This window comes from Delphinapterus leucas, chromosome 18, assembly GCF_059928025.1.
Source record: "Delphinapterus leucas isolate spDelLeu-1000000601 "Yukka" chromosome 18, BTC_Dleu_Yukka2, whole genome shotgun sequence".
NCBI classification, from domain to species: domain Eukaryota; kingdom Metazoa; phylum Chordata; class Mammalia; order Artiodactyla; family Monodontidae; genus Delphinapterus; species Delphinapterus leucas.
The window spans coordinates 58913468-58937349 of record NC_143146.1 but is presented as its reverse complement, the minus strand read 5'-3'; the positions used below and the strand labels follow the sequence as shown (position 1 = coordinate 58937349).

The window sequence follows — 23882 nt, the reverse complement described above, 5'->3', positions numbered from 1 at the left end:
ATAAAAGGAAGACAGAAGCCCAATTTTCCATGTTTTGCTGACAGACTTGTCTCAGAGCTGACAGACAGGCATCAAGCCTGGGAGAGGCTTGTGAGAACCACCGGCTGGAGAGCCACAGGATGAGGACTTTACTTCGGAAAATGTCTGGCAGCAGCAGGGGCGGGATGCTGGATGCTCAGCTGGGGTAGGAGGGACTCCTGCTGTCCTAAGAATAAGCAATGATAAGGCTCCACTGAAGTCATGTCAGTGGAGGTGGAGGACAGAAAGGAGGCAGTGGGTGTGAGATGTTTTGAAACAAGAACTGCTGGATTTATGATGGATTAAATATACAGAATAAAGAATTAGGTTTTCTACGGATGTATGTCATATGAGAGGTTCATTATTTTTGTCTTGAGTACACCAGAGTCTCCTACAGTGTACGATTCGGCTGTTTTCCTCCCATCTCCCTTGAAGGTGATGCCCAGAGACGTTAGTTGAGACAGAGCCCAGCCATCCTAACACCGTCCTCAGGAAATAAGAACCAGCACCTAGAGAGCCTGGGCCCGACTTTAACACAGTAACTCAGAGACCACTGTCTCTCACAAGCCACAAGGAACCTGAATTTTACCGAAAGGATTATCTTCGTGATCCTTGGGTGCCACGACCTGAACCAAAAGGACTGGCAGAAATGTACCAAGGCACCTAACTGTGTCACAAAGTGGAACCTTAACTACCAGGTTTATAAAGGGCTAGTTTTTTTCTTGTTTCTGCCGCTCCTATGACGAAGGTTTGCCTGACAATTTAATGACTTCATCTAACATTTCAACACCTCAGCGCCACTATACCTGTTTATGAATGTGTCCTCAGAGTGACCCTTCTAAAAAGGGAAGACATTCATTTCCAGATTTTAAAAGTCTCCATTTTTCTTCTTTTACTATGAATATACTCCCAAGAAGAACTTACGTACCTAGAATATGTTGAAAAGCATGTGAAACTTTGTTTTACCTTTTTTACTGGATGGTCATGGTAACTCTGATAACTTATACAATGCACTGACTACCAGAGAGCTGAGTAATTTCTGAATACAAAAGAAAATCACCCATATACACAGACAAATAGAGAGGTACGGATGAAAGGGACAAGCTCCTAATATCGGCAAATAAACACGCTGGACTTTGAGAAGATGTTATAAAGGCCCGAGGAAGGTGGTAGCAAGCTGACATTTAAGGTGATGGATTGGTAACCTTGAACATAAATTCTAAGGCGCCAAACAGAAGTAAATAAGTTAAAAAATTATTATCCTCCACTTGCCTTAATATAGTTTATAAATTCCGAATGGAGAATGTCTGCTCCGTGGGAAAACTGGTCTCTTTCTTCTCCTGAGTTCTCATTGTCACTCACAAGGGAAGGCGCTGGTTGAAATTCCTGATGAAATTCCCCTATTAGGAAAACATAGAGAAAGATAGAAAGCATGATTTCATAAACAGATGAGCAAAACATAGATGACTGTAAAATGCATCACCTAGTTTTTCAGTCTTCTCCCTGACCTCTTCTGGAGGCATACGAATGACCCAAGTTTTCTCCTTCCGAAAGGATGTGAGGAAAAGGTGAAAAAAGGAGGAAGAAGAGGAAGAAAAGTAAAAGAAATGGAAAACCCCAAACCAAATGAACCTAAAAGTCAAGGCCCCTATATGGCTTAGTTCCTTATGAAAGAAATGAAATTTCCTCTAATTTTTTTTAAGGAACAGAGAATAGAAAGCATAAAAGAGGGCTTTTTGTGCTCTCAGCAACGTGTGACAAGTAAGTATTTCAAACTCAAAATTCCATAGTTACCGAACAACTACTAAATGGCAGGTAAAATACCAAACATTTGGGGGATTTAAAAAATTAGTGAATGGGACTTCCCTGGTGGTGCAGTGGTTAAGAATCCGCCTGCTAATGCAGGGAACATGGGTTCGAGCCCTGGTCCGGGAAGATCCCACATGCCGCGGAGCAACTAAGCCCATGCGCCACAACTACTGAGCCTGTGCTCTAGAGCCCGTGAGCCACAACTACTGAGCCCACGTGCCACAACTACTGAAGCCTGCATGCCTAGAGCCATGCTCCACAACAAGAGAAGCCGCCACAATGAGAAGCCTGTGCACCACAACGAAGAGTAGCTCCCGCTCGCCGCAACTAGAGAAAAGCCTGCGTGCGGCAACAAAGACCCAACGCAGCCAAAAATAAATAAATTTATTTTTTAAAAAAATTAGTGAACAGTTGCAAGAAAGAGTGTGGGAAAGGACTAAAATAAGGACCCAAAATCATAACAACAGAAGAAGTGACTATGATGAGAGCCACATGGAGGGGAAAGCACAGAGCTCATCCAACAGGTCTGTGTTCTAGATGGTGCAGGAGAGGTGAAAGGAGGAAAAGCAGATCTCTTCTCTCTGATCTGGACACTGGGAAAGAAACAAGTAGGACCACACCACTTTCAAGGGCTCCTAGCCAGCAAAAAATACCCATTTCTAGAACAGAGGGGAGAAAAACTGGTGACAAATGATGTAATTCTTTTATTTTAAAATACCTGCCTAAAACCCTACCTCTCATACTGCATATATTGTTACAAAGCTTATCTAAATTCCTAAAGTGGCAGTCATATTTTGGCATAATGTATACAGTTATAGTTGGGGACAATGTATGGTTCCAATCATCATCTCAGATAAACAAATGCTAACCTTAAAAACCTGAGCATAATAAGTGAAAGCAAACAGTAGAGTGTGAGTTGGTTTAAACAGTTCTCCCGTCACTAGGGAGGGCAAGGCAAACTATTAGGGAGATAATCTTCATATTAATCTAGTTCTATACTATCCACACGTCATCAAACAGTCTCTGCCACAGATGTAAACATTACATTTGACAATTTACTTAAAAGTCACTGAATAAACAGAAGCAGTCAAATTACTGTCATAATGTAATCGAATGAGGGCTACTCACCAAGATATGAAGTGTATTACCAGGATTTTAAAGTAGGCAAGATGTAGAGTGTTTAGTGATCATCTGGTGATTATCAAAGAATCGCAGGCTTTTAGAGCTACACAAAACATTACAAATCACCTCATCTAATCATCTCATTTACAGGTGAGAGAATTAAGGTCAACTGACTTGTTCAAAGTCAAGTAGATTCCTGGGCACACATCCCAGTGACATTTCCCACCCTTGCATGTAGTTAGACGTGACCCCTGGGCCTGTGAAAGGCCCAGCCCACGCTTTCCGCGTGGCTGCTAAAGTTCTGTTTCTCTAACTGGGAGCTGGACCCTTTGTTCCCATTCCTGGAGCGAACCTCCATGCTCCTTCTGCTTTAGCTCGAAACAGATGGACTTGGAGATACAAATTAATATAAATTAAAGATGGTAGAATCACCAGATAAAAGGAACTTGGGCTCTTGAAGCACTGCGTGGAGGAGAGTTGCCTGGGAGTCACTAACTCCCCTTTGGACTTACTTTGCATTGTGTTAAGTCAATGAAATTTGGGGATTTTATGTGTTACAATAGCTAGAGTTGTCTTAAACAGTATATCTACACATCAACATTTTTTTCCAATAATGGATTGAAGGAATCTTAAATAAATCTTCACAATGAGAATAGCTCTACTATTACTAGCTACGTGACCACTGGCAAGTTACTTAAACTGAGACTCACCTATAGAATGGAGATGATTAGAGTATCCACCTCAGAGTTTTGAATTTTAAATGAGATGGCCGTCATAGATTAGCACAGTGCCTGGGGCGTATGAAATGCTCAATAAACATTAACTATTACGGTTGCCATGTTTCTGCATATTTTAAACATAGCATTTGAAACTTAAAAACAAGCTTTTTCTCCCCATCCTTCATTCTCAGACCTTTAGCTGGACTAAGGCGATGGCAGGAGTCCTCCTTGATCTGTTGTTCTTCTTCCATGATATTTGACATTGGCACGTTGAGGCTAATGGCGTCTTCATCAGAAGGCTGAAAAGAAACAGGACACTGCCTCATTCAAGGGAGAAGTGTTATCAACATAGATTAAGAGAACGCTACGTAATTAAAAAATATATATACTGTGATTCTCACAAACATAATACGGAGTAAAAGACACCAAAGGACAATGCCACTTATATAAGTTCAAACATGGGCATAAATAATCCACGGTGTTTGAAGTCAGGATAGCGGCTGCTCTTAGGTTAGGGGCGTGGGCACATGATGGGGGCTTTGTGGGCGGCTGGTAAAGTTCTGTTTCTCTAACTGGGAGCTGGTAATGAGTGCGTTCACTCTGTCAAAATACATCAAGCTAACACTCACGTGCTTCTCTGTACATATGTTTCGAGCTGAAATTTTTTCAGGTACCTGATGATATTTTCAAACCTAAGAGCCACAGTCAGGGCACTGAGAAGGACTGAGTAACGCCTGAGAGAACAAAGAAATAACTGGAAATACACTACCATACCAGCCCTAAGTCTAATCGATCGCTTCAATAGTAATGGTGCTCTGAGATCTGACAACACAAATTTACCGAAACTATATTAAGGCTTCATGTGGCCAGTCCCAGAAAGCAGGCAGTCAGCCTCTGGGACAACATCTCATTTATTTACACTGCATCTTACACGCAACATCAAGCTTCAGTTTATTTCCCTGTTTAGGCTGTGGAAGCTGCTTTAAACATATAAGAAGCTGCTTTAAATAGATAATATAGAGTACTTAAAAGGAACAGGGGATCTGTGCAGTTTTCAGAATAATGCTTCGATTTAGTAATCAGAGTTAGTTCTCCCTGGGGGTCTTGTTTCCCACACTAACTGATGAAGTTTATTCAGATAATCTATGATTCTGTCACAAATGAAATATGAAGCCTCATTTATTTTCCTATGTCTCCGTTTTAGCGTCGCTATTTCACGAAAAGCTTTTCAAAATCACAGGGATCAGGAACCTCCACAGAGCACGTTTCTGTGGCTTTGCTTCTAAACTCCTGAGGCTATAATTTTTCACAGCACAGTGTTCATTTACTTTTGGACACGTGCACAGATTGTTCAGAAACTGGCAGAAAACAAATGTACATTTCATTCGTTGCACAGCTATTAACTGAGCCTCACATTTTTTTGCTTGTTTATCAGAGTGACAAATGCTAAATCAACCAATGGCAACAGCGAGAGAAAGGAATCAGGTGTGACTTCTGAACCCCACAATGAGACGTAAGCAGGAAGCAAGGCTGACTGACCACAGATAATAAAATATTTGCCAAATAAAGTGAAAACAGAAAGCTACACAGAATAATCCAGAACCCTTATCCTTATAAAAAAAAAACATTTCTAGGAGGTGTTCTCAGGTAAGGAGGCCACAATGCAAGACAAAAAAAAAAAAAAAAAAAGCCAAAGGGAAAATGTACACACTTCATTCTGTTGAACATAATCCTTTCTGTAGTCCTTCCTTCCACCCTCCTCCCATCTTAAAAACTTATTAGCAAAATTCCAAGATATGCATCTAGTTAAAAGGGAGAAAATAAACCCTTGGCCTCCTTTTAGAATATTAGCATCCTACTTATACTAAGTGAGAACAAAAGGATAATGAAGTTCTTTGTGTAATGTTTTATTAATGAACTTAATTATCCTTAGAAGGCAGATAAAGGATAAAGCAGAGTCTGTTTTAATTTAACAGAAAATAAGCTCGGGTGAGTAATTTCTGAAACAAAGGGCTATTTCAGGGGACTTACGAGTTTCAATAAAGTTAAGGGAGTAGAATTAAATACAACTTGTAAAGCAATGTGTTGAGTATTTTCTCCCCCAGGGAATCATAGTAAACTATTCATGTAGGTTCATGAGGGTAATTTTACTTTATTGATACTGGCCTTCTTTTTCTGCCTACTACTCTTCTTCCTTTTGAAATGTTCTGTATTAGAAAGTTTTTAAGGTATCCTAGTGCTTTATGAAGTATTTTGTGGAAAATAAATTCGAATATCTTAGCTACATATTAAACCTCAAAGGCCTTAAGAGAACAGGGAAAAGGCAATTTTCCTGGACTTACATATAGTAAAAATGTGGATTTCTTAGACAGGGTAATTGACCTACTAAGTACATCTTCAAAGAGTATTACAATGTTTCAAAACTCAATAACCACAAAAACTCAGTAAGTTCCCTCAAAAAAGGAAGGCCTGATAATACATACATCCTCTACTCCTGCTATCCCTCCTAGCTCTGCTGGTCAATAAACCCCATTTAATGGTTTATTAGTGAAAGATTTTACAGAACCTAACAGACTATAAATAAGATAACAAATGTTCTAATTGAGCTATATATAACCACTTTACAAAGCTCCAGTGTGGGAGGCCTCTTAGCTCACAAATAACCAAACTTATATCCAATTATCTGAAAACAACACAATCTAAGAATTTCAGGAAAACAAATATTGATATAAAAATTATGGCTACTCAAAAATGCATTTCCTGTGGGTAAAATGCAATGTACATTTATAGAGGGAAGCAGCCGCATAGCACAGGGAGATCAGCTCGGTGCTCTGTGACCACCTAGAGGGGTGGGATAGGGAGGGTGGGAGGGAGACGCAAGAGGGAGGGGATGTGGGGATATATGTATATGTATAGCTGATTCACTCTGTGATACAGCAGACACTAACACACCATTGTAAAGCAATTATAATCCCATAAAGACGTTAAAAAAAAAAGGCAATGTACATTTGATTCCTTAACATTTATGCAGGCATATAACAACTTTTTCCTAAGTTACTCTGTCACTTAAAAACAAACATTTATAAAAATGCCTTCCGGGTTCTTGCACACCACTTAGTCATTTTATAATATTTATTAAGCATGCAAGAATATTCCAGATAATGTGAGGGGTGTGGTAGGAGGGGAAGGAGATAGGGACTCTATTCTTGAGACATTTCCAAAACATTAAAGATTCAGAAAAAGCTAACAACAGTTAATATTTACATAACAGAGGATTTCAAATAACTTTCACAAGCATTATCACACGTTCTCATGCAACTGCCTTTTATCCGAAAGGAGTACAGCGAATGCAGGTAGATATATATAGAAGCACAAAAGGAAAAAAATCTGATCACGAATTTACCTCTGTGGCAGATAATCGCTTGTCTCCATTATCACTCCCAACGCCCGAGTCAGAATCCTTCTTGCTGGGTTAGATGCCATCGATATTGAATTCATTTAGAAAAAATTAAAATCACAAAGTTCACAACAAGAGACATCAACTTATATTCAAATAATGACTTTACTAAACAAATTTTTATTATTACCAAAAGACAACAAATACGCCCAGTATTGAAGGTTGTTAAGACAAGGGCCTAATGAAAATCAGATACTTGTACCGTCTAAATATGGTACAAGATAAATTCTTTGTGTTCAGAGTTTCATGGATTTATACTCTACCTGAGTGGCCCGTTCTTTGAAACAGTTAATAATTTTCTTATTTTATTGATTCTAGCATATGAAAAAGCAAAAACTACCAATTGCTTTTACCTCTTAGGTTATGAAATTTCCTAACTTTCAATAATTCTGTAAACTTGTATTCAGTGACTAAATAAATTTGATAGTATGTTTAAAACAATAAAGTAATGAATACATATTTTAAGCATTATATAAAGGTACCATTAGGGTAGGCTGAGATTTTAAGTCACTACAGTATATTTACTTTTTTTAGTAAAAAGTTCAAGAAAGATTTCTGCAATGAAGACATTTCAAAAACAACCTGCATTTCTACAAGTGTGTTCAGTGTGAGAATTTTGTTCTCCGAAAATTCAAAATGGTTTACACCACAAAATGGCCAAGGACATGTTAAACGATTCTACAACTTCCATTCTGAACAGGAAATGGCAAAAACTATGCACAGTGCATTTTTAAAAGACAATTAAAAAAAATAAAGTCTGCATTTTTTCTTAACAATGTTCTGGAAGCATATTAAAAATTAACTTAAAAAACCATGTCTCTAACACAACACTGTAAATCAACTATACCCCCAAAAATTTTTTTAAAAATACAACAAAAAACCATGTCTCAGTTTGATGTGGTTGTTTTAAATGATAGGTAAAAAATACATATATTTATATTATAGATCTTATTTATAATATGTGCACACACATATGTTGCACTCAGGAAGGACTGATTCTTGATTAGGAGAGGGTAGATGAAACCTGAAAGATGCCAAAATGTTATCAACAGCATCAATTTTCCCTTTTTTATTCCAAAAGTGTTCGAGACTCTGATGTATAAATCTGCATTGGCTGAGTGAAACAAAAGGATTTTTGGAGTTAGTTACCTGGAGCGCCTTGGCCTAAGCAAACTCTAAACGGGGGCTTCTAGCCGAGGGGGGTCACACTCACCCGTCTTCCACGTGCTGGTGTAAATGTGGCCTCTCCATGGTGTGGAGATAAAGGGAGTCGGTTGTCTTAATCTGGCATGCTTGGATGCTGAGATACTTAAATATGTGCACTTTGCCCTTGGTGCATATCTATGGAGAAATTAATAATATATATATTTTTAACGGCAAAACAAAATGTAAACACTAGACATCTCACTCTGTATAATTTAGTTTTTGCATTTTCACTTTAAGTAACACGTCAACGATGACCACCAAATTTGACCTCTCCAAAACAGGTAAGATCTTAGGCAATCATTTCCTCCAAATTCTACTTCAATAGAAAACCATGTTCAAGAGATTTCTAGTTTCTCTCGCACTAAACCGCAAAATTCTAAGAGAAATACGTTTAAGTATAAATAGTGTAAAACATATATACGTCAGATAACTAACCTGGTAACGTTCCAATTCTGAAAGCATATACACTTCATTCTGTTCTCACATAGTTTAATATTTGAGCTTGAATCTTGTCTCTAAATGACTGACAATATTTTAAAATGGTTAAACTCTAGTTTCCAGCTAACTTCAATGTAAGGAATCTATTACTCCTTTTGTAATCCATACACTCCATGAAAAAATTTCAAATGCATGTACAAAATGATAAACATAATAACTGAATAAGCGAAATCATCAAACATCATCATTCTGGGATTGCAGTGACCAGACAGTGGGGCAAATGGTGGGAAACGATTTTGATGTCACAGAAGACAACATACTATAGTCAGATTCACACGAGGTTTCATTTTTTAAGAGATTGTGACTGTTTATGATCGTATCCATACATTAATTCTGCAAAATATCAACAAACCAGTTCTGCTGAGAGTTGCTTAGATGCTATTGATAGTCTATCCCCCCGGCAACAGCTTTGCTGTGAGACCCCCTCACCTGTGCTGGAGGAGACTGCAAAGGGTTATTCTCAAGCAGTAATACTTGCAGCTGCTTCATCTCTCTAAAACAAATGGGAATCACGAGCACTTTATTGCAGGAAAAGTCAAACTTTACCAAGGGAAGATCTACTAGTTCTAAAAGAACAGAAAAAAAAAAAAAAGAAAGAAAGAAAAAAAAAAAACTCAGAAAGCAACAAGATTAAATGGCTAAACACATTCAAAAATTTTCTGCTTATCTGGAAATATATCATTTAGCATAATTAAAACCAAGTTGTGCGTTAGGAATATAAGTTATGCATATATAATACTTAACTAAAGAGGAGAGGAAAGCTTTCATCGGGGGCCCAACAATTTTTAATTTGTTGTTATTTCTGATATGAGCTGGAAACACTTGACATATATAACACCTATTGTTTAAAAAGGCTTTTTTTCCAGTGAAACAATCACATAAGCCACACCACACAAGATATGCTTATGTTTTAACTTCAAACTGTTTTCAAACAGCTTGCTACCTTATGAATAATATGTTAATTACAACATATTCTTATGCATTCCATGTATGTGGGCTGGCAGAATCTCTCAGAACGAATTACTAGAAATATGTTCTTGATTGTTTAACTCCACTTTAAAAAAGAAATGCTATCAAATTTGGAACTTTGCAACAGACCCTGTAATCCTGATTTGATTAGGCTTTATTCTACTGCTTTAAAAAGGTCTTCTGTAGCTCCACAAACAAGACAGAACATTATATTTAGCTTAAAATCCCCACCCAGTGGCATAGCAAACACTCAGTAATTTCAAGTATTCCAACCGACATTGGCAGCTGCAAGAAACGAAGTCAAATATATTCCATAGAGCAAAGACGCTGAGCAATGCCAGAGTAGGGTGACACGGAGCAAACCACCAAGATCTCCATGTGAGAGGCTATGGAGGGTTCATTTCAGAACAGGCCTCACGTTTGTTATGAAACCTGGTAAGGGAGGATACACGGTGCTTTCAAATACTCAAGGAATTCCCAAGCAGATGAAGGGCAGGGACTATAGGAAGAAGAGGATCAGAAAGCAGTGACCTGTAGAAAGAATTCATACTATCCCTCCGCTCCCCCTGTACTGCTGGAGGGTTTTCACGTTACTCAGCTAGACTACTTCATGTTCCCCCAACAAAGGTTCACTTAGCAACCAGTCTCTGCAAATTCAACTCGCTCTGGGTGTGGAAGGGACTTTCCTTCTTTCATACCTTAGTGAACTACTTTGTATTAGAGAAAAGAGTCATGAGATTGAAATGCAAGGACAAAGACACAGGAGCATCAGCTCAGCAGCTCCCAAACTCAGGTCCATGATAGGCAGGCGGCTGTGTAACAGAAACTCAGGATGTGTCTTTTTAAATCTTTTTTATTGAAGCATAGTTGATTTACAATGTTGTGTTAGTTTCAGGTGTACAGCAAAGTGATTCAGTTATACATATATATGTGTATATATATTCTTTTTCAGATTCTTTTCCATTATAGTTTATTATAAGATATTGAATATAGTTCCCTGCCAGGTCTTTATTGTTTATCTATTTTATATATAAGTGTGTATCTGCTAGTCCCAAACTCCTAATTAATCCCTCCCCCTCTTTCCCCTTTGGTAAGCATAAATTTGTTTTCTATATCTGAGTCTGTTTCTGTTTTGTAAATAAGTTCATTTGTATCATTTTTTAAGATTCCACATATAAGTGATATCACATATTATTGGTCATTCTCTGTCTGACTGACTTCACTTGGTATGATAATCTCTAGGTCCATCCATGTTGCTGCAAATGGCATTATTTCATTCTTGTTTATGGCTCAGTAGTATTCCACTGTGCGTGTGTGTGTGTGTGTGTGTGTGTGTGTGTGTGTGTGTGTGTGTGTATACACGTTACATCTTCTTTATCCATTCATCTATTGATGGACATTTAGGTTGCTTCCATGTCTTCGCTATTGTAAACAGTGCTGCTATGAACATTGGGGTGCATGTATCTTTTTGAATTGGAATTTTCAAATTAGAATTTTTGAATTCTTATTCAAATTGGATGTGTACTTTTTAAATTGCCCCAAGTAATTCTCTGCTCAAACTCAGCTCTCCCACCAATAGTGGGATAAGTGATTTGCCTCAGGTCTCACTTGTCCTGGTTGCCTCGAAGAAGCACATGGAGAGCAGTGGGAGATGAAGAGAGGAGGTGAAGCCAGAGGATGGCATGGAATCAAGAAAGTTAAAGGGAAAGGGAAAGTAAGATCTTTCCAGTTAATAGTTTGTTTTGAAAACAGGGCTGAGAATTAGGGGGACTGTATGTAAAAAGAGTATCTCCTTGTTAGAACTTCCAGTAATATGAATCCATCTCTCCGATGGCTAACTTGACTCCCTCAAGTTAGGCTGGCAAATCAGGGGTGATTGCTTTTCAGCAATTTGCCACTTAAAATGAAGACTTTTAAGCAAGACTAGAGAGCTAAGTGCTTGGAAGACACAGCAGGAGGGGAAGGAAGGCGACTTACAGTTAAATAAAGTAAGAAATGGTTTTTATAATGACAATTCCTTTTAGTGCCTGTTGGGGACACAATTACCATCTTAGTTTAGGAAAGCTAGAATCTGACATTTTCACAACAAGGAAACAAAGGAGAAAATGATAACTCCAGCTCAGAAAAAGCCAAAGAGAGAGAGCAGGAGAAAAGGGGTAAGAGAAAAGAAAAATGAATCCCACTCCTCTTTCTCCATTGCAAAGAGGGGCAATGAATGACTACTTTAATGCTCTGTCCATTCCGGTGCCAGGAAGAACAAAATAGAGTCTCCCTGTTGCATTAGTTGTAGTATAACCACCACAAGATTGATGTGGGCAGTTAGGCCACAAACTTTTTCCCCCTCCTCAAACTGAAAGCATATGAGGAGGGGTACTAAAGAGGAAAAACAAGTGAGTAAATATGAAAAGTCTTTAAATTCACTGCCTGAGAGCATTATCAATGCTCTTTTGTTAACAGAGTTCTCCAGAGTAAAGCAAAAAGAAACTTGATATTCAGGAAATTATTTTTTTTTAAAGAAGGTTTTCCAGTAAACTGACGTTTTAGCTCCGAGTGTATATTAAAATATTAAGCCTGAGAAAACATAATTATGAAAAGTATAGAAATTTGTGAGTGATCTTTTTAGGAGAAGGAATGTTTTTAAGTTAAGCGAGCAACGAGTGGTGAGAGAAACAAGTATCTTGATTTTACAGATGCACTTTCTTCCCACATGTTTCTAAGCCATTACAGGAAACACTTAAATGATTAAATTAAATTTTTCTTTTGAAAACAAGAGTTCAATAATTTGTGATGACCTCTCAATAATTAACCTAAGAGCTTAAATTTAGATGAAAGTTTTCTTTAATGTTATGAAAGGCTGTATGATTATAAATTTGCTGTTAGTAAGAGTTTTCTCTTTATACTTGCTCAAACCAAGAAAAACAATTTCATCCATTCAGAACTGGAACCGCACAATGAAAAAATGAAAAATCAATGTTTTTATACCAAGTCATCTCAAGTAATAAAGTAATAAATCTTCAGGCCGAGATAGTTTCTAACTCTTCTTCTTTAAATACTAGCCAGCACGAGAAAGGTGAAGACGGCAGATAACACTTAAAACTCCCATCTATAGGGCACATTACATGTTATAAAGTTCTTTCCTTTTCTTGAGCTGCATTTTCTTGCCTTGAATAATGAAGCACTTCAAACCAAAGATCATGAAGCAGGAACAGAATAATAAAAATCAGGCAGCTCTCAAATAGCTGCATTAGAGTCAGATTAGCCAAATGCTGACTGTTCCCAAATCTACCCTTTAGCTTATCAGGTACCCTAATGTGCTTCAATGAAAATGATAGAAACCAATGTGACCTCTGAGAACCAGAGGATGTTTCGGAGAAAGCATACAGTGTCCTGCTGCTCATCAACTCATTCCTGAGTAGGTCCAAACGAGGATCCCAAAATGTGAAATTCAGATCCAGCATGATCTACAAGGCTACTTATTACCATTCTTAAAGGTATAACATTTCTGAATAAATATATCTTTTTTTTTTTTTTTTTTTTTTGCCGTATGTGGGGCTCTCACTGTTGTGGCCTCTCCCGTTGCGGAGCACAGGCTCCAGACACGCAGGCTCAGCGGCCATGGCTCACGGGCCCAGCCGCACCGCAGCATGTGGGATCTTCCTGGACCGGGGCACGAACCTGTGTCCCCTGCATCGGCAGGCAGACTCTCAACCACTGTGCCACCAGGGAAGCCCTGAATAAATATATGTTTCTTATTTTTAATTTATTTTTGTTTTATTGAAGTACAGTTGACTGACAATTTTTTTTTCTGGCTGCGCTGCATGCGGGATCTTAGTTCCCCAACCAGGGATCGAACCCATGTCTCTTGCAGTGTAAACACGGAATCTTAGCCACTGGACGGCCAGGGAAGTCCCTGATAATTTTTTTATTGAATATCTTTTTATTTTAACTTCAACGCAACATATCAGAGGCACACACTATGGAAGCCCAGAGCTGCAGGGAAGGGTTTGCCCGTGTTTGGCTCCTGGGTGGGGCTGTGTGAGGGGCTCAGTGTTTGTGCCGAGTCTCAATGCTGAGGCTCTGGAGCCATCCTTGCTCCAGGCTTCAAGAAATTCATCAAAACAACCAGTGGTGTCAGCCCAAGCTTCACTTCAGCAAAGGCATGCCCTCGCCTGAAGCACGGATTCGAGACACTCAGGGCTCCCGGTCAGGGCTCCCAGATCCCCAAAGCCCCAAACCCTGACTTCTGGGTCTGCAGGACCAAGTGCAGCAACTAACTACTGGCTGGATGTTCCGGGACATCCACGTCCATCCATACCAAAAGCAATTCATGTTGCCTCCTGTTAGGAGCTGAATTGTGTGCCCCCCAAATTCATATGTTGGAGCCCTGACCCACAGTACCTCAGAATGTGACTGTATTTGGAGATAGGGTTTTTAAAGGGTAAATGAGTTAAAATGGGGTCATTAGTGTGGGCCCTAATCCAGTATGATGGGTGTCCTCACAAGAAGAAGAGATTAGGACACAGACACAGAGGGAAGATGCAGGGAGAAGACGGCCATCTACAAGGCAAGAAGAGAGGGCTCAGGAAAAACCAAACTGAGCAACACTCTGATCTCAGACTTCCAGCCTCCAGACTGCGGGAAAATACATTTCTGTTGTTTAAACCACTCAAGTCTGGTACTTTGTTATGAGAGCCTGAACAAACTTAATACACACACATACACACACACACAGCTTTATACAGGAGTATGATTTTGTTACTGAACCCCTGACTAAAATTACAACTTGAATATAACTTTTCTGATATCAGCACATGAAATTCAAATTATAATTAATATTAATAGGCACACACAAACATGACTAGAGCTACCTTCTTCACAAAGGTAAACAAAAAATAATAAAAGCCTCCTGTTTGATTGATTCATTTTTCCTCTTTCTTTTTTTACCTTGTGGTAGAACTTTAAGGTAATTTCTTCTGACATTCAGTTCTCGTAGGGATTTCAGTTGCCCTATCTGCTGAGGCAAGGCTGTGATCTCATTGCAGCTGACGTCCTGCATTGAAAACAAAGAGGGAAACAGTAAACGCCTTTTGCCGGGAGATCAAGCATTTCATGTGAAATCTCCTTACGGAATTTAAATATTAGGACAACTACACAGGGACATTTTTATATTGGTCTCCGGGTCCGAGGTCAAGTGAGGCTTATTAGCACAGAGAAGAAAAAAGAAAGTGCAACATTTAAAACATCCTCTGAGAGAAAACGGAGAAAAGAAGCCTTTTCTGTTAGTAGCCTTCGGTAGCTACTCTGCCAGCCTCGAGGGCTGCTGTTCTCGCATGCTTCAGTCTTATTTCTCACAACAAACCCATGAGGTAATATTACTGGCCTAATATTCACAGATTAGAACACCGAGGCTCAGGAAAGTTCAGTCGATTGTCCAAGGCTTGCAAGTACCAGGGTTAACACTTGGAACAAATTTCCAGCCGACCGTTCAGCCACTACCTTACCTTACAAAATGCCCATAGTTTACAGTGTATACCTATATATATTACGGCACTGTTTGGATGCACTATTTATTTAAAATGGAGTTCTTAAGCAGAAGGCTGGAAACTTTGGACCTGAACACCTTTACAAACATTTTACAAGCAAGACTGTGGGGTATGTGGACTGTGTCTTCTTTGCTTTGGAAAAGTAATACTCTATTAGTAGTCATTGATGGGAACCACCTCTTGACACATGCAAAATGGTGGCCATGACATTTTTAATCTTCTGTATCATTATTACCTCCCCTAACCCCACTCTTCCTCTTGTCCCTAGTAGTTCTGTCCTGCTCTCCACCTCCCTTACCCCAGCCACTCCGTTAGTCCAGACCAGCAGTATCTCTCAGCTAGACACTATAATGATCTTCTGGTTGTTTCCAGGCATCAATCTCCTCCTCGGTTCCATCCTTCACAGAGTGAAGATTTACAGAGTGTGAATTTCACTCTATCATTCATCAGCTCAAACACCTGCAACGGCTCCTCAGGATAAAGTCCCAAACTCAAATCTGCTCAAATGTTTGCCTTCTCCTGTGGGCCTGTGAGCTCCTAGATGGAAGACACTGTGTCTTAGTCACTCTGCCTCCTGTGCTGAGCAGAACGCCAGGTATAAAGTAAGGGATCAGGGGCTTCCCTGGTGGCGCAGTGGTTAAGAGTCCGCCTGCCAATGCAGGGGACACAGGTTCGAGTCCTGGTCCGGGAAGATCCCACATGCCGCGGAGCAACTAAACCCGTGCACCACAACTGCTGAGCCTGACCTCTAGAGTCTGTGCACCACAACTACTAAACCCGCGTGCCACAACTTCTGAAGCCCGCGTGCCTGGAGCCCATGCTCTGCAACAAGAGAAGCCACCGCAATGAGAAGCCCGCACACTGCAACCAAGAGTAGCCCCCGCTCGCCGCAACCAGAGAAAGCCCGCGCACAGCAACGAAGACCCAACGCAGCCAAAAATAAATAAATAAAATAAATTTTAAAAAATAAATAAATAAAGTAAGGGATCAATAAATATTGGATAAGACTTCTGAAATCCATTTATGTTGATGTTCCATAATGTACAGTTTATTCTGTCTCTGGCTGGGAGCCCAAGAGGCTCCAACACACACACCATATTTCTTGCAGGCCTTGCTTGGTGTCACAGAACCACAAATATATTTGGGCCACAAATGATCCCAATGAGATCAAGTCCTTAAACATCCCACATCACTGATGAACCTGCAAAAACTCCCCTTCACTCATCCTCTTAGAAAGCAGCAAAGCCTTGTTTCAGAAACTGGTTTCATATTCACTCGGATGAGAACTCACCATTGACCAATTCTTTGAAACCTCTGTGCTCCATGTTAAGAGCAAGGCTGTACAGAACACAGTGGATCACTGCCCTCTAACCTCATCTCATTTACATATTCCTCAGGTGACTTGCCAATCTGTCAAGGTCATGAAGGCGCTAAATGGATATCACTTGATGAAGAGGAATAACATCGCTCCTATTAAAGGAAACGAAGCTGTGATCTGTAAAGCCTGGGTGTACGCATTGGAATCAGCCCGCCATACTGTTCCATACTCAGCTGTCTGACTTGGGGGTGGGGCAGGGGGCTGGCGCGTGACAGGTTAAGGACATTAGGTGTTCAACGGCATCTGCCTGTCTGAATATACTTCCACATATGAGAAGTGAAAAGTAAAATGCCACCTTTTCCCAGTTACTGTGGCATTTCATCAGCCACAAAAGTCAACAACCAAACCCTTTCAATGAAAGTTTTATCTTTCTTTGCTTCCACCAAGTTACCGATAAGCAAGAGGTACCATTTTAAAATCTAAGAGTCCTCACACAAATGGTACACAGGTAAGCCCTAGAAATATAGGAAATTAAATCATTTTATTGGACTCAGGGCCAGGCACAGTCATCTTGGTGATGGCTGAGAGGAGGGGAGGTCATGGGAGAAGAATTAGTGAGAATTATTTTCCACCTCTAAGGAGAATTTATGTTGACACCTAAAATGTTTTATAAGTCCGCGAGTGATAGCATGAGAAAGACCCTTTTGCAGATTACGGGAATCACGTACTGATGATTTTCAGAAGTTTTAAGGACATAATTAAAAAAAGAACATTTCTCTTAAAAAAAAGAGAGGTGGGAGAGGAAAACTAAAAGAGAACTGATATATTTAGGCAGCATAGTCTCACCATGAAATCTCCTGAGATGAAATGCATCTTTATTCTATTTTTTTCCTGTGTACTACACTCACCTTGCACGTTGTTGATTAACCCCAGCTAGCCATGAAATTAAGAGTACGCTGTTTCCATAAATATAAGGTAATTTTTCCAACATATATTTCTAAATGGCCTTATCAAAGAAAAGAGACTCCCCTGAGCTATATTTGAACACTTGTTTACCTGCAGGGAAAGTGCTTTCCTAATTTATTTTTTTTAAAGAACTTCACATAATGATAAAACAAGTTTTTCCTTCTAACTTACAAGACAGGACATCTGTAGACAATTAGAAACATAAAGCCCAATTGTCCATTCACATTTTGAAGGGTATATGGCGAAGGTCAAATTATTTTAATAGTACTCTGCACTGCTTTCAGTTACTTCCTGTCCTGCCAAAATAATGAGGGAAAAAGCAAGATAAAGACTTTTCACTCTTGTATGATCAATATTGCAGAAAACTGTGCAACCTCAATGCCCTCCCAGCTACTGAACCTTGCCAAGTTTTAAAAAGGTTATGAATTTCATCATAAATAAAACCCCATAGGTAATTATGTCTTAATTAGTTGGGAATGAGGAGGAGGACAGAGAGGAAAATAGTCTAGATGTTTTCAGATAACGTATTTCAGGTTAAAAAGTGTAAAAGCAACATTCCTAGAATAGCCTGGTTCTCTATAACATGTCTGTCCACATTTAGTCTAAAAGAAATAATGGCTTTTTTTTGGGGGGGGGAGTTCATTTAAAAAAGATATGATTTAGGAAAATAAATTTAAAAAATAAACAACATTAGTGCCCCATATTTCTGCAATACTGAGAATTTATCAAGCTATGAGTTCCAGATCCAGTAACTTCTTAGAATAGTCAAATGAATCCCTTCTGAATGGTCTATTAGCCCTAAGCTATGTCTTGGAAAATAATTATTCCAAACTACAGTGAAATCAAATTACCATATATTCAGCATTATAAAGTTATAAATATACAGGTAGGCCCAATTCTATTGTTTGATACAGAAATGAATCTAATCATTATGCATTATATAATCACATAAATACTCACAAACTTAAGTTTTATGAACCAGCCAGTCTAATTTTGTCATTTAGATAAAAAAAAACAAAATAGAGAATTTTAGCTATGACTTAAAATACACTTATTTTCCACTGGTTTAATCAAGATGCTTTTAAGCAACCAAAAGAAAAACTTTAGAAGTTAAGATTCTCATTTCATCACAACTCTTCTGGGCAACTAAAAAGGTCTCTAGAAGGGTTAAACGCATGTTGGAGATAAATACATTTTAGCTGACTGACTGCTAATTGCTACCTTACCTTCAGAATGCAAAAATGACAAGGATTTAAAACAACAGCATAGGTTCAAGGATTATTAAACTAGGAAATGTCCACTTTCAGAATATATTTTTTAAAAGACTAGACATGCTTTCTTAAGTCGTGACTTCTAATGAAAGCCAACATAACTACTGCGTCAAGATGATCTTGGTTAGAGAAGGTTTCCAGTAAGACCAGGCTAAGCGGCAGAACTGCACATGGTATTCTATGAGCTACCTTCCCCTGACTCTTAAGTTTTCAGAAACTTAGCGTGGTTATACTACAGCTTAAGTCGTATTTTAAAATCTACCTCTTGGGCTTCCCTGGTGGCGCAGTGGTTAAGAATCTGCCTGCCAGTGCAGGGGACACGGGTTCGAGCCCTGGTCCAAGAAGATCCCACATGCTGTGGAGCAACTAAGCCCATGAGCCACAACTCCTGAGCCTGTGCTCCAGAGCCCACAAGCCACAACTACTGAGCCCGCATGCCACAACTACTGAGCCCGTGCGCCTAGAGCCCGTGCTCTGCGACAAGAGAAACCACCGCAATGAGAAGCCCGCGCACCACAACGAAGAGTAGCCCCCGCTCGCCGCAGCTAGAGAAAGCCCACGTGCAGCAACCAAGACCCAATGCAGCCCAAAATAAAATAAATTTATTTTTAAAAATCTACCTCTTTATTTAATTGAAGAAAATGCAAGCGTTCTAACAGGAAATATAAGCTATTAATACTGGCCTCCCATCATGTGAGCATGTCCATTTTTGGAAATGTCTTTTGTATGACTCAGTGTAACTTTAGGTAAATATCTTAACCTCTCTGTTCCTAGGTAAAAAGAAGAGGTGAGATTATAAATAATTCCAATTTCCTTCCAACATCAGGAAAATCCATCTACCATATCAAAAATAATGAAGAGATTTTGCTTGAAAGATAGATACTTAACTCACTTAGGAGTAATGTCAATTTTGATTTTTCAGCAATCAAAAACCTAAATGCCTGTAATGAGAACTTCAATTTTAAGACAAATCAGTATGTTCATTTAAACTCAAAACTTTTTCAAGCAACCTCTGATATGATAAATTATTACCTCTCAACACTTACTGAGAGTCTACTTCTAGTATAAAACTCTACCTCACACCCTTCCACATACCCAGCAAACACATACCTCGCCCCCACTGCTCTTCATAAGAAACGCAGAGATAGAAGCAACAGAAAGGACCCTGCACGGGCCATGAGTTTCCAATTCCCTCACAGAAACCAGAGAAGTTAGGAGGCATCTCCAGAGACTATGAATGGACCTACGATTACATCAGACATGAATTCATGTCTCCATTACACCTACCTCAGAGACTGGAATGCGACACATAAAAAAAAAACGAAGGACAGATTTTCCTCAGAAGTTCCTCAATACATTCTGTGTCTATAATCAATCCCTGAATTCCAACTCTCCACACAACCAAACATTTCACAAAAAAGAGGAAAAAAAAAGTAGCATGTCTAGTCAGGGCCAGGAAATGCACCTTCCAGTCAGTTACTACCTGAGTCAGGCCCAGTGAGTTTGGGGTTGTAAAAGCAGGTTTCTGAAACAGTGATATTATGCTCTCTTATAAGAAGTTTAGAGCCGGAAGGCACAATTTTCACACACGGCAGGAGTTGGGAGAGGGCAGAATTGAGAAAAACCAAACAAGAGATGGACCCCAGTGTGTCAGCATGTACAGAGAACTGGTGAGAAAACTTCTAAGACCTTTGGCAAATGCCCCATAAAAGGTTCTCAAATTTATTGTGTTCTTCTTTAGTGTGCCTGTCTTCTTCGGAGCCATGTGTTAAGTATAACATGGCATTCATACAGTATTTCTTACCAAATATTTAACACACCTTATCCTTCGGGTATGATTTGACAAGTAAAAAACACAAAAAACATGTTTCCAGGATGCTGACACTGTCTTTATGAGTAAAATGAGGTTTCGTCAACCCGAGAGAAGTCTGCTGACCCTGGTGCCTGGCTTGAGGTTCTTCAGTGAGGGAACTCTCAAACAGACACGGTCCATTTGTACCACACCCTACTTCTGTAACATTCTCCCGGCCTGCCCCAACTTGAATGGGAAAACCACTGCAAGTTGAAATAGGGCAACTGCACAGAAAGAAATCATGGCTCCTCTCCATAAGAGGCTTAACGATCTAGATGCGGACCCAGTGAGCACAGCTGCATTGTACTGCAGAAAGGCCTTGGGCTTTCAACAGACAAACCTGGTTTTCACTCCAGCTCTACCACGTCATGGCCCCACGCCCTTTGGGTAAGTAATCCTGAAACCCACACTTGCCCGTGCAAGGTAGACAGGATATCCACCTTGCTGGGTTATTGTCAAGGTCGAATGATAGAACACATGTCAAGTACTCAGCAGAGTGCCTGGCATACAGTAGGTGCTCAGTAAATGCCAGTGCTTTATCTCTTTCCTGGATAGAAAGAACATGCAGATACAAAGACTTACAAAGCAACACAGACACACAGCTACAGCTCTAAGGAGACAAGCGGTACAGAAGTAATTCAAAGTAGCTGAGGAGGTCAGAAAGTTCTAGATCATTCTCATCAGAAATGACCCTTGAGGGGCAGCTCCATAGAGCTTAGGTTCCCCTAAGTTCTCCGGCACCCGAAACAATGTGGAAATATATCCTCGCCTCTCCTGTGGACTCAAGAAAAGACGTCTCAGAAGTGTTACTTAATGAAAGTCTTCATGGAAGGAGGAAAAACTGGTTGTTCATATTCTTTGCACAATCACAATCACTAAATGGCAACGCTTTATGTTTTAAGATTCTTAGATAATTGTGATATATTTAAGAAAGTAAGATACTGTTTTCCAAATCCAACTCCTCTCAAAAATTAGAGAGGGCACCCTTCTTGCAGATGGCCACGGTGCTTTGGTTTTTGTTTTTTCAGCGAATGATGACTCTGGAACATTCGCTCATACTTGGAAGAGAAGAGAGTTTACAACTCAGTTTAGGATACTCTTCGAGTCTGATGTGAAAATTTCTCAAATATTTCTACCAAAATAGTTCAACAGGGCTCAGAGCCTAATAATAAGCTGAGAGATTTTATCAGCGCTACGTGACTGAAGGTACTCTGAATGCTTGGGGAGCACCCAAATGTTTTTAACAAGTTGGTTACTATGTAACTACAAAACAGGAGCCTCCTACGCAATTCTAGAATTACTTCAGGCTCTCCAGGGAATTTTTTTTCCAGTTGATAGCTAAAAATCATCTGACATGGTTACCTGTAGTATCAATACTATTTTAAGCAAAAAGATATGAAAAGTAAATAAGAATGGATGGAAACTAATCTTTTTTAGTCTGTGACCTTAAGCAAGGCCAGTCACCCCTTGCGGTTAAATAATGGCAAGTTATTAAATATTCACCAACTTCACAAATAAATGCTTTTTGTGAAGGTCACACTTGCCCATAGAGCAGGAAGAACACAAGCTATAGAGCTGCCCTGTCTGGTAGGGTGGCCACCAGCCACATGTGGCTATTAAGCAGTAGAAATGTGGCTAGTCCAATCGGTGCTGTGTCAGTGCAAGACCTCAAAAACTTAGTAGGAAAGAAAGACTACAAAATATCTCATTAATTTTATATTGTAGAGATGTTGAAATAATATTTTAGCTATCTAGGATAAACTAAAATATATTACTAAAATGAATTTCACTTGCCTCTGTTTTTTTTTTAATGTGGCTACTAGTACATGTAAAATGACATTTGCAGAAGGACAAATATCATATGATAACGCTTATATGTGGAATCTCAAAAACAATGGTACAAATAAATGTATTTACAAAACAGAAACGGAGTCACAGATGTAGAAAACAAACTTATGGTTACCAGGCGGGGAAAGAGGGGGAAGGATAAATTGGGAGATTGGGATTGACATATACACATTACTATATATAAAATAGATAACTAATAAGGACTTACTATATAGCACAGGGACCTCTATTCAATACTCTGTAATGACCTATTTGGGAAAAGAATCTAAAAAAGAATGGGGGTATATATATGTGTATGTATAACTGATTCACTATGCTGTACAGCAGAAAGTATACAACATTGTGAATCAACTATACTCCAAGAGGGAGGAGATTTGCGGATGTATGTACATGTATAGCTGATTCACTTTGTTCTACAGCAGAAACTAACACACCATTGTAAAGCAATTATACTCCAATAAAGATGTTAAAAAAATACATCCAAAGAAAATTTTTTTAAAGGCACAAACAAAAAACAGAAACAAAAAATTAAAATGACATTTGCTGTCGGCATCATGTGCTGGGTGGGGGACAGAGCCGGGTGAGGGTGTTTCTGCTTGGGTTGTAAATCAGCTACGCCAGGGTGACTGACCCTCTGGGCATCGCTCACTGTCTCTCTGCCTTGGGTTTCTTCTTTTGTAAGATGTTGAGAGCTTGGACTAGACGTCTTTTTTTTTTTTTAAAGATTGGTTTTTTTTTGATGCAGAACATTTTTTTTTTTTTGTCTTTACTGAATTTGTTACAATAGTGCTTCTGTTTTATGTTTTGTTTTTTTGGCCCCAAGCCATGTGGGATCTTAGCTCCCCGACCAGAGATCGAACCTGCACCCCCTGCATTGGAAGGCGAAGTCTTAACCACTGGACCGCCAGGGAAGTCCCGGACTAGACGTCTTTTAAAACCACTGTGGCTTTAACATTCTAGGATTCAAGTGTGCAAGACTTATTGCTGGTGGAGAAAAGACAGAGGACAGGCTGATGGCAGTGTTGGAACCAGGAGGCAAAGCAGCTTCCCTAGAGCTGAGCTCCGGATGGGGGCCTAAGAAAAGCCCAGGGCATCCCTTACAGCCACCCAGCAGCTCATGTGCCCCGAGCCTAGAGACAGTGCTCTTCTACCTCTGCCGCCTGCCACCAGCAGCTGACAGGAGAATTTGAGGAAAGCCCTGCCCCGTGTGGGGCTGGCTGCAGGGCTCAGCACGTGCACCACCTATTAGCAGATGAGCTGCTCTGTAGCAGCGCAGCCCATGGGTG

At 39.6% G+C, this 23882-nt stretch overlaps 1 protein-coding gene across 8 annotated transcripts in view; it reads right to left on the bottom strand.

The window, feature by feature from the left end:
* The window catches only part of LRCH1 (leucine rich repeats and calponin homology domain containing 1), a 191602-nt gene that overhangs the window by 53583 nt on the left and 114137 nt on the right, over nucleotides 1-23882 (bottom strand). For all 8 annotated transcript variants that reach the window (XM_022574847.3, XM_089899542.1, XM_022574849.3 and 5 more), the window contains 6 exons: nucleotides 14743-14848; nucleotides 9259-9395; nucleotides 8339-8466; nucleotides 7072-7135; nucleotides 3862-3967; nucleotides 1291-1418 (listed from right to left, as the gene is read on the bottom strand). In XM_022574847.3, coding sequence (XP_022430555.1) covers nucleotides 1291-1418; nucleotides 3862-3967; nucleotides 7072-7135; nucleotides 8339-8466; nucleotides 9259-9395; nucleotides 14743-14848 — 669 coding nt within the window. The remainder of the gene's footprint in view (nucleotides 1-1290; nucleotides 1419-3861; nucleotides 3968-7071; nucleotides 7136-8338; nucleotides 8467-9258; nucleotides 9396-14742; nucleotides 14849-23882) is intronic.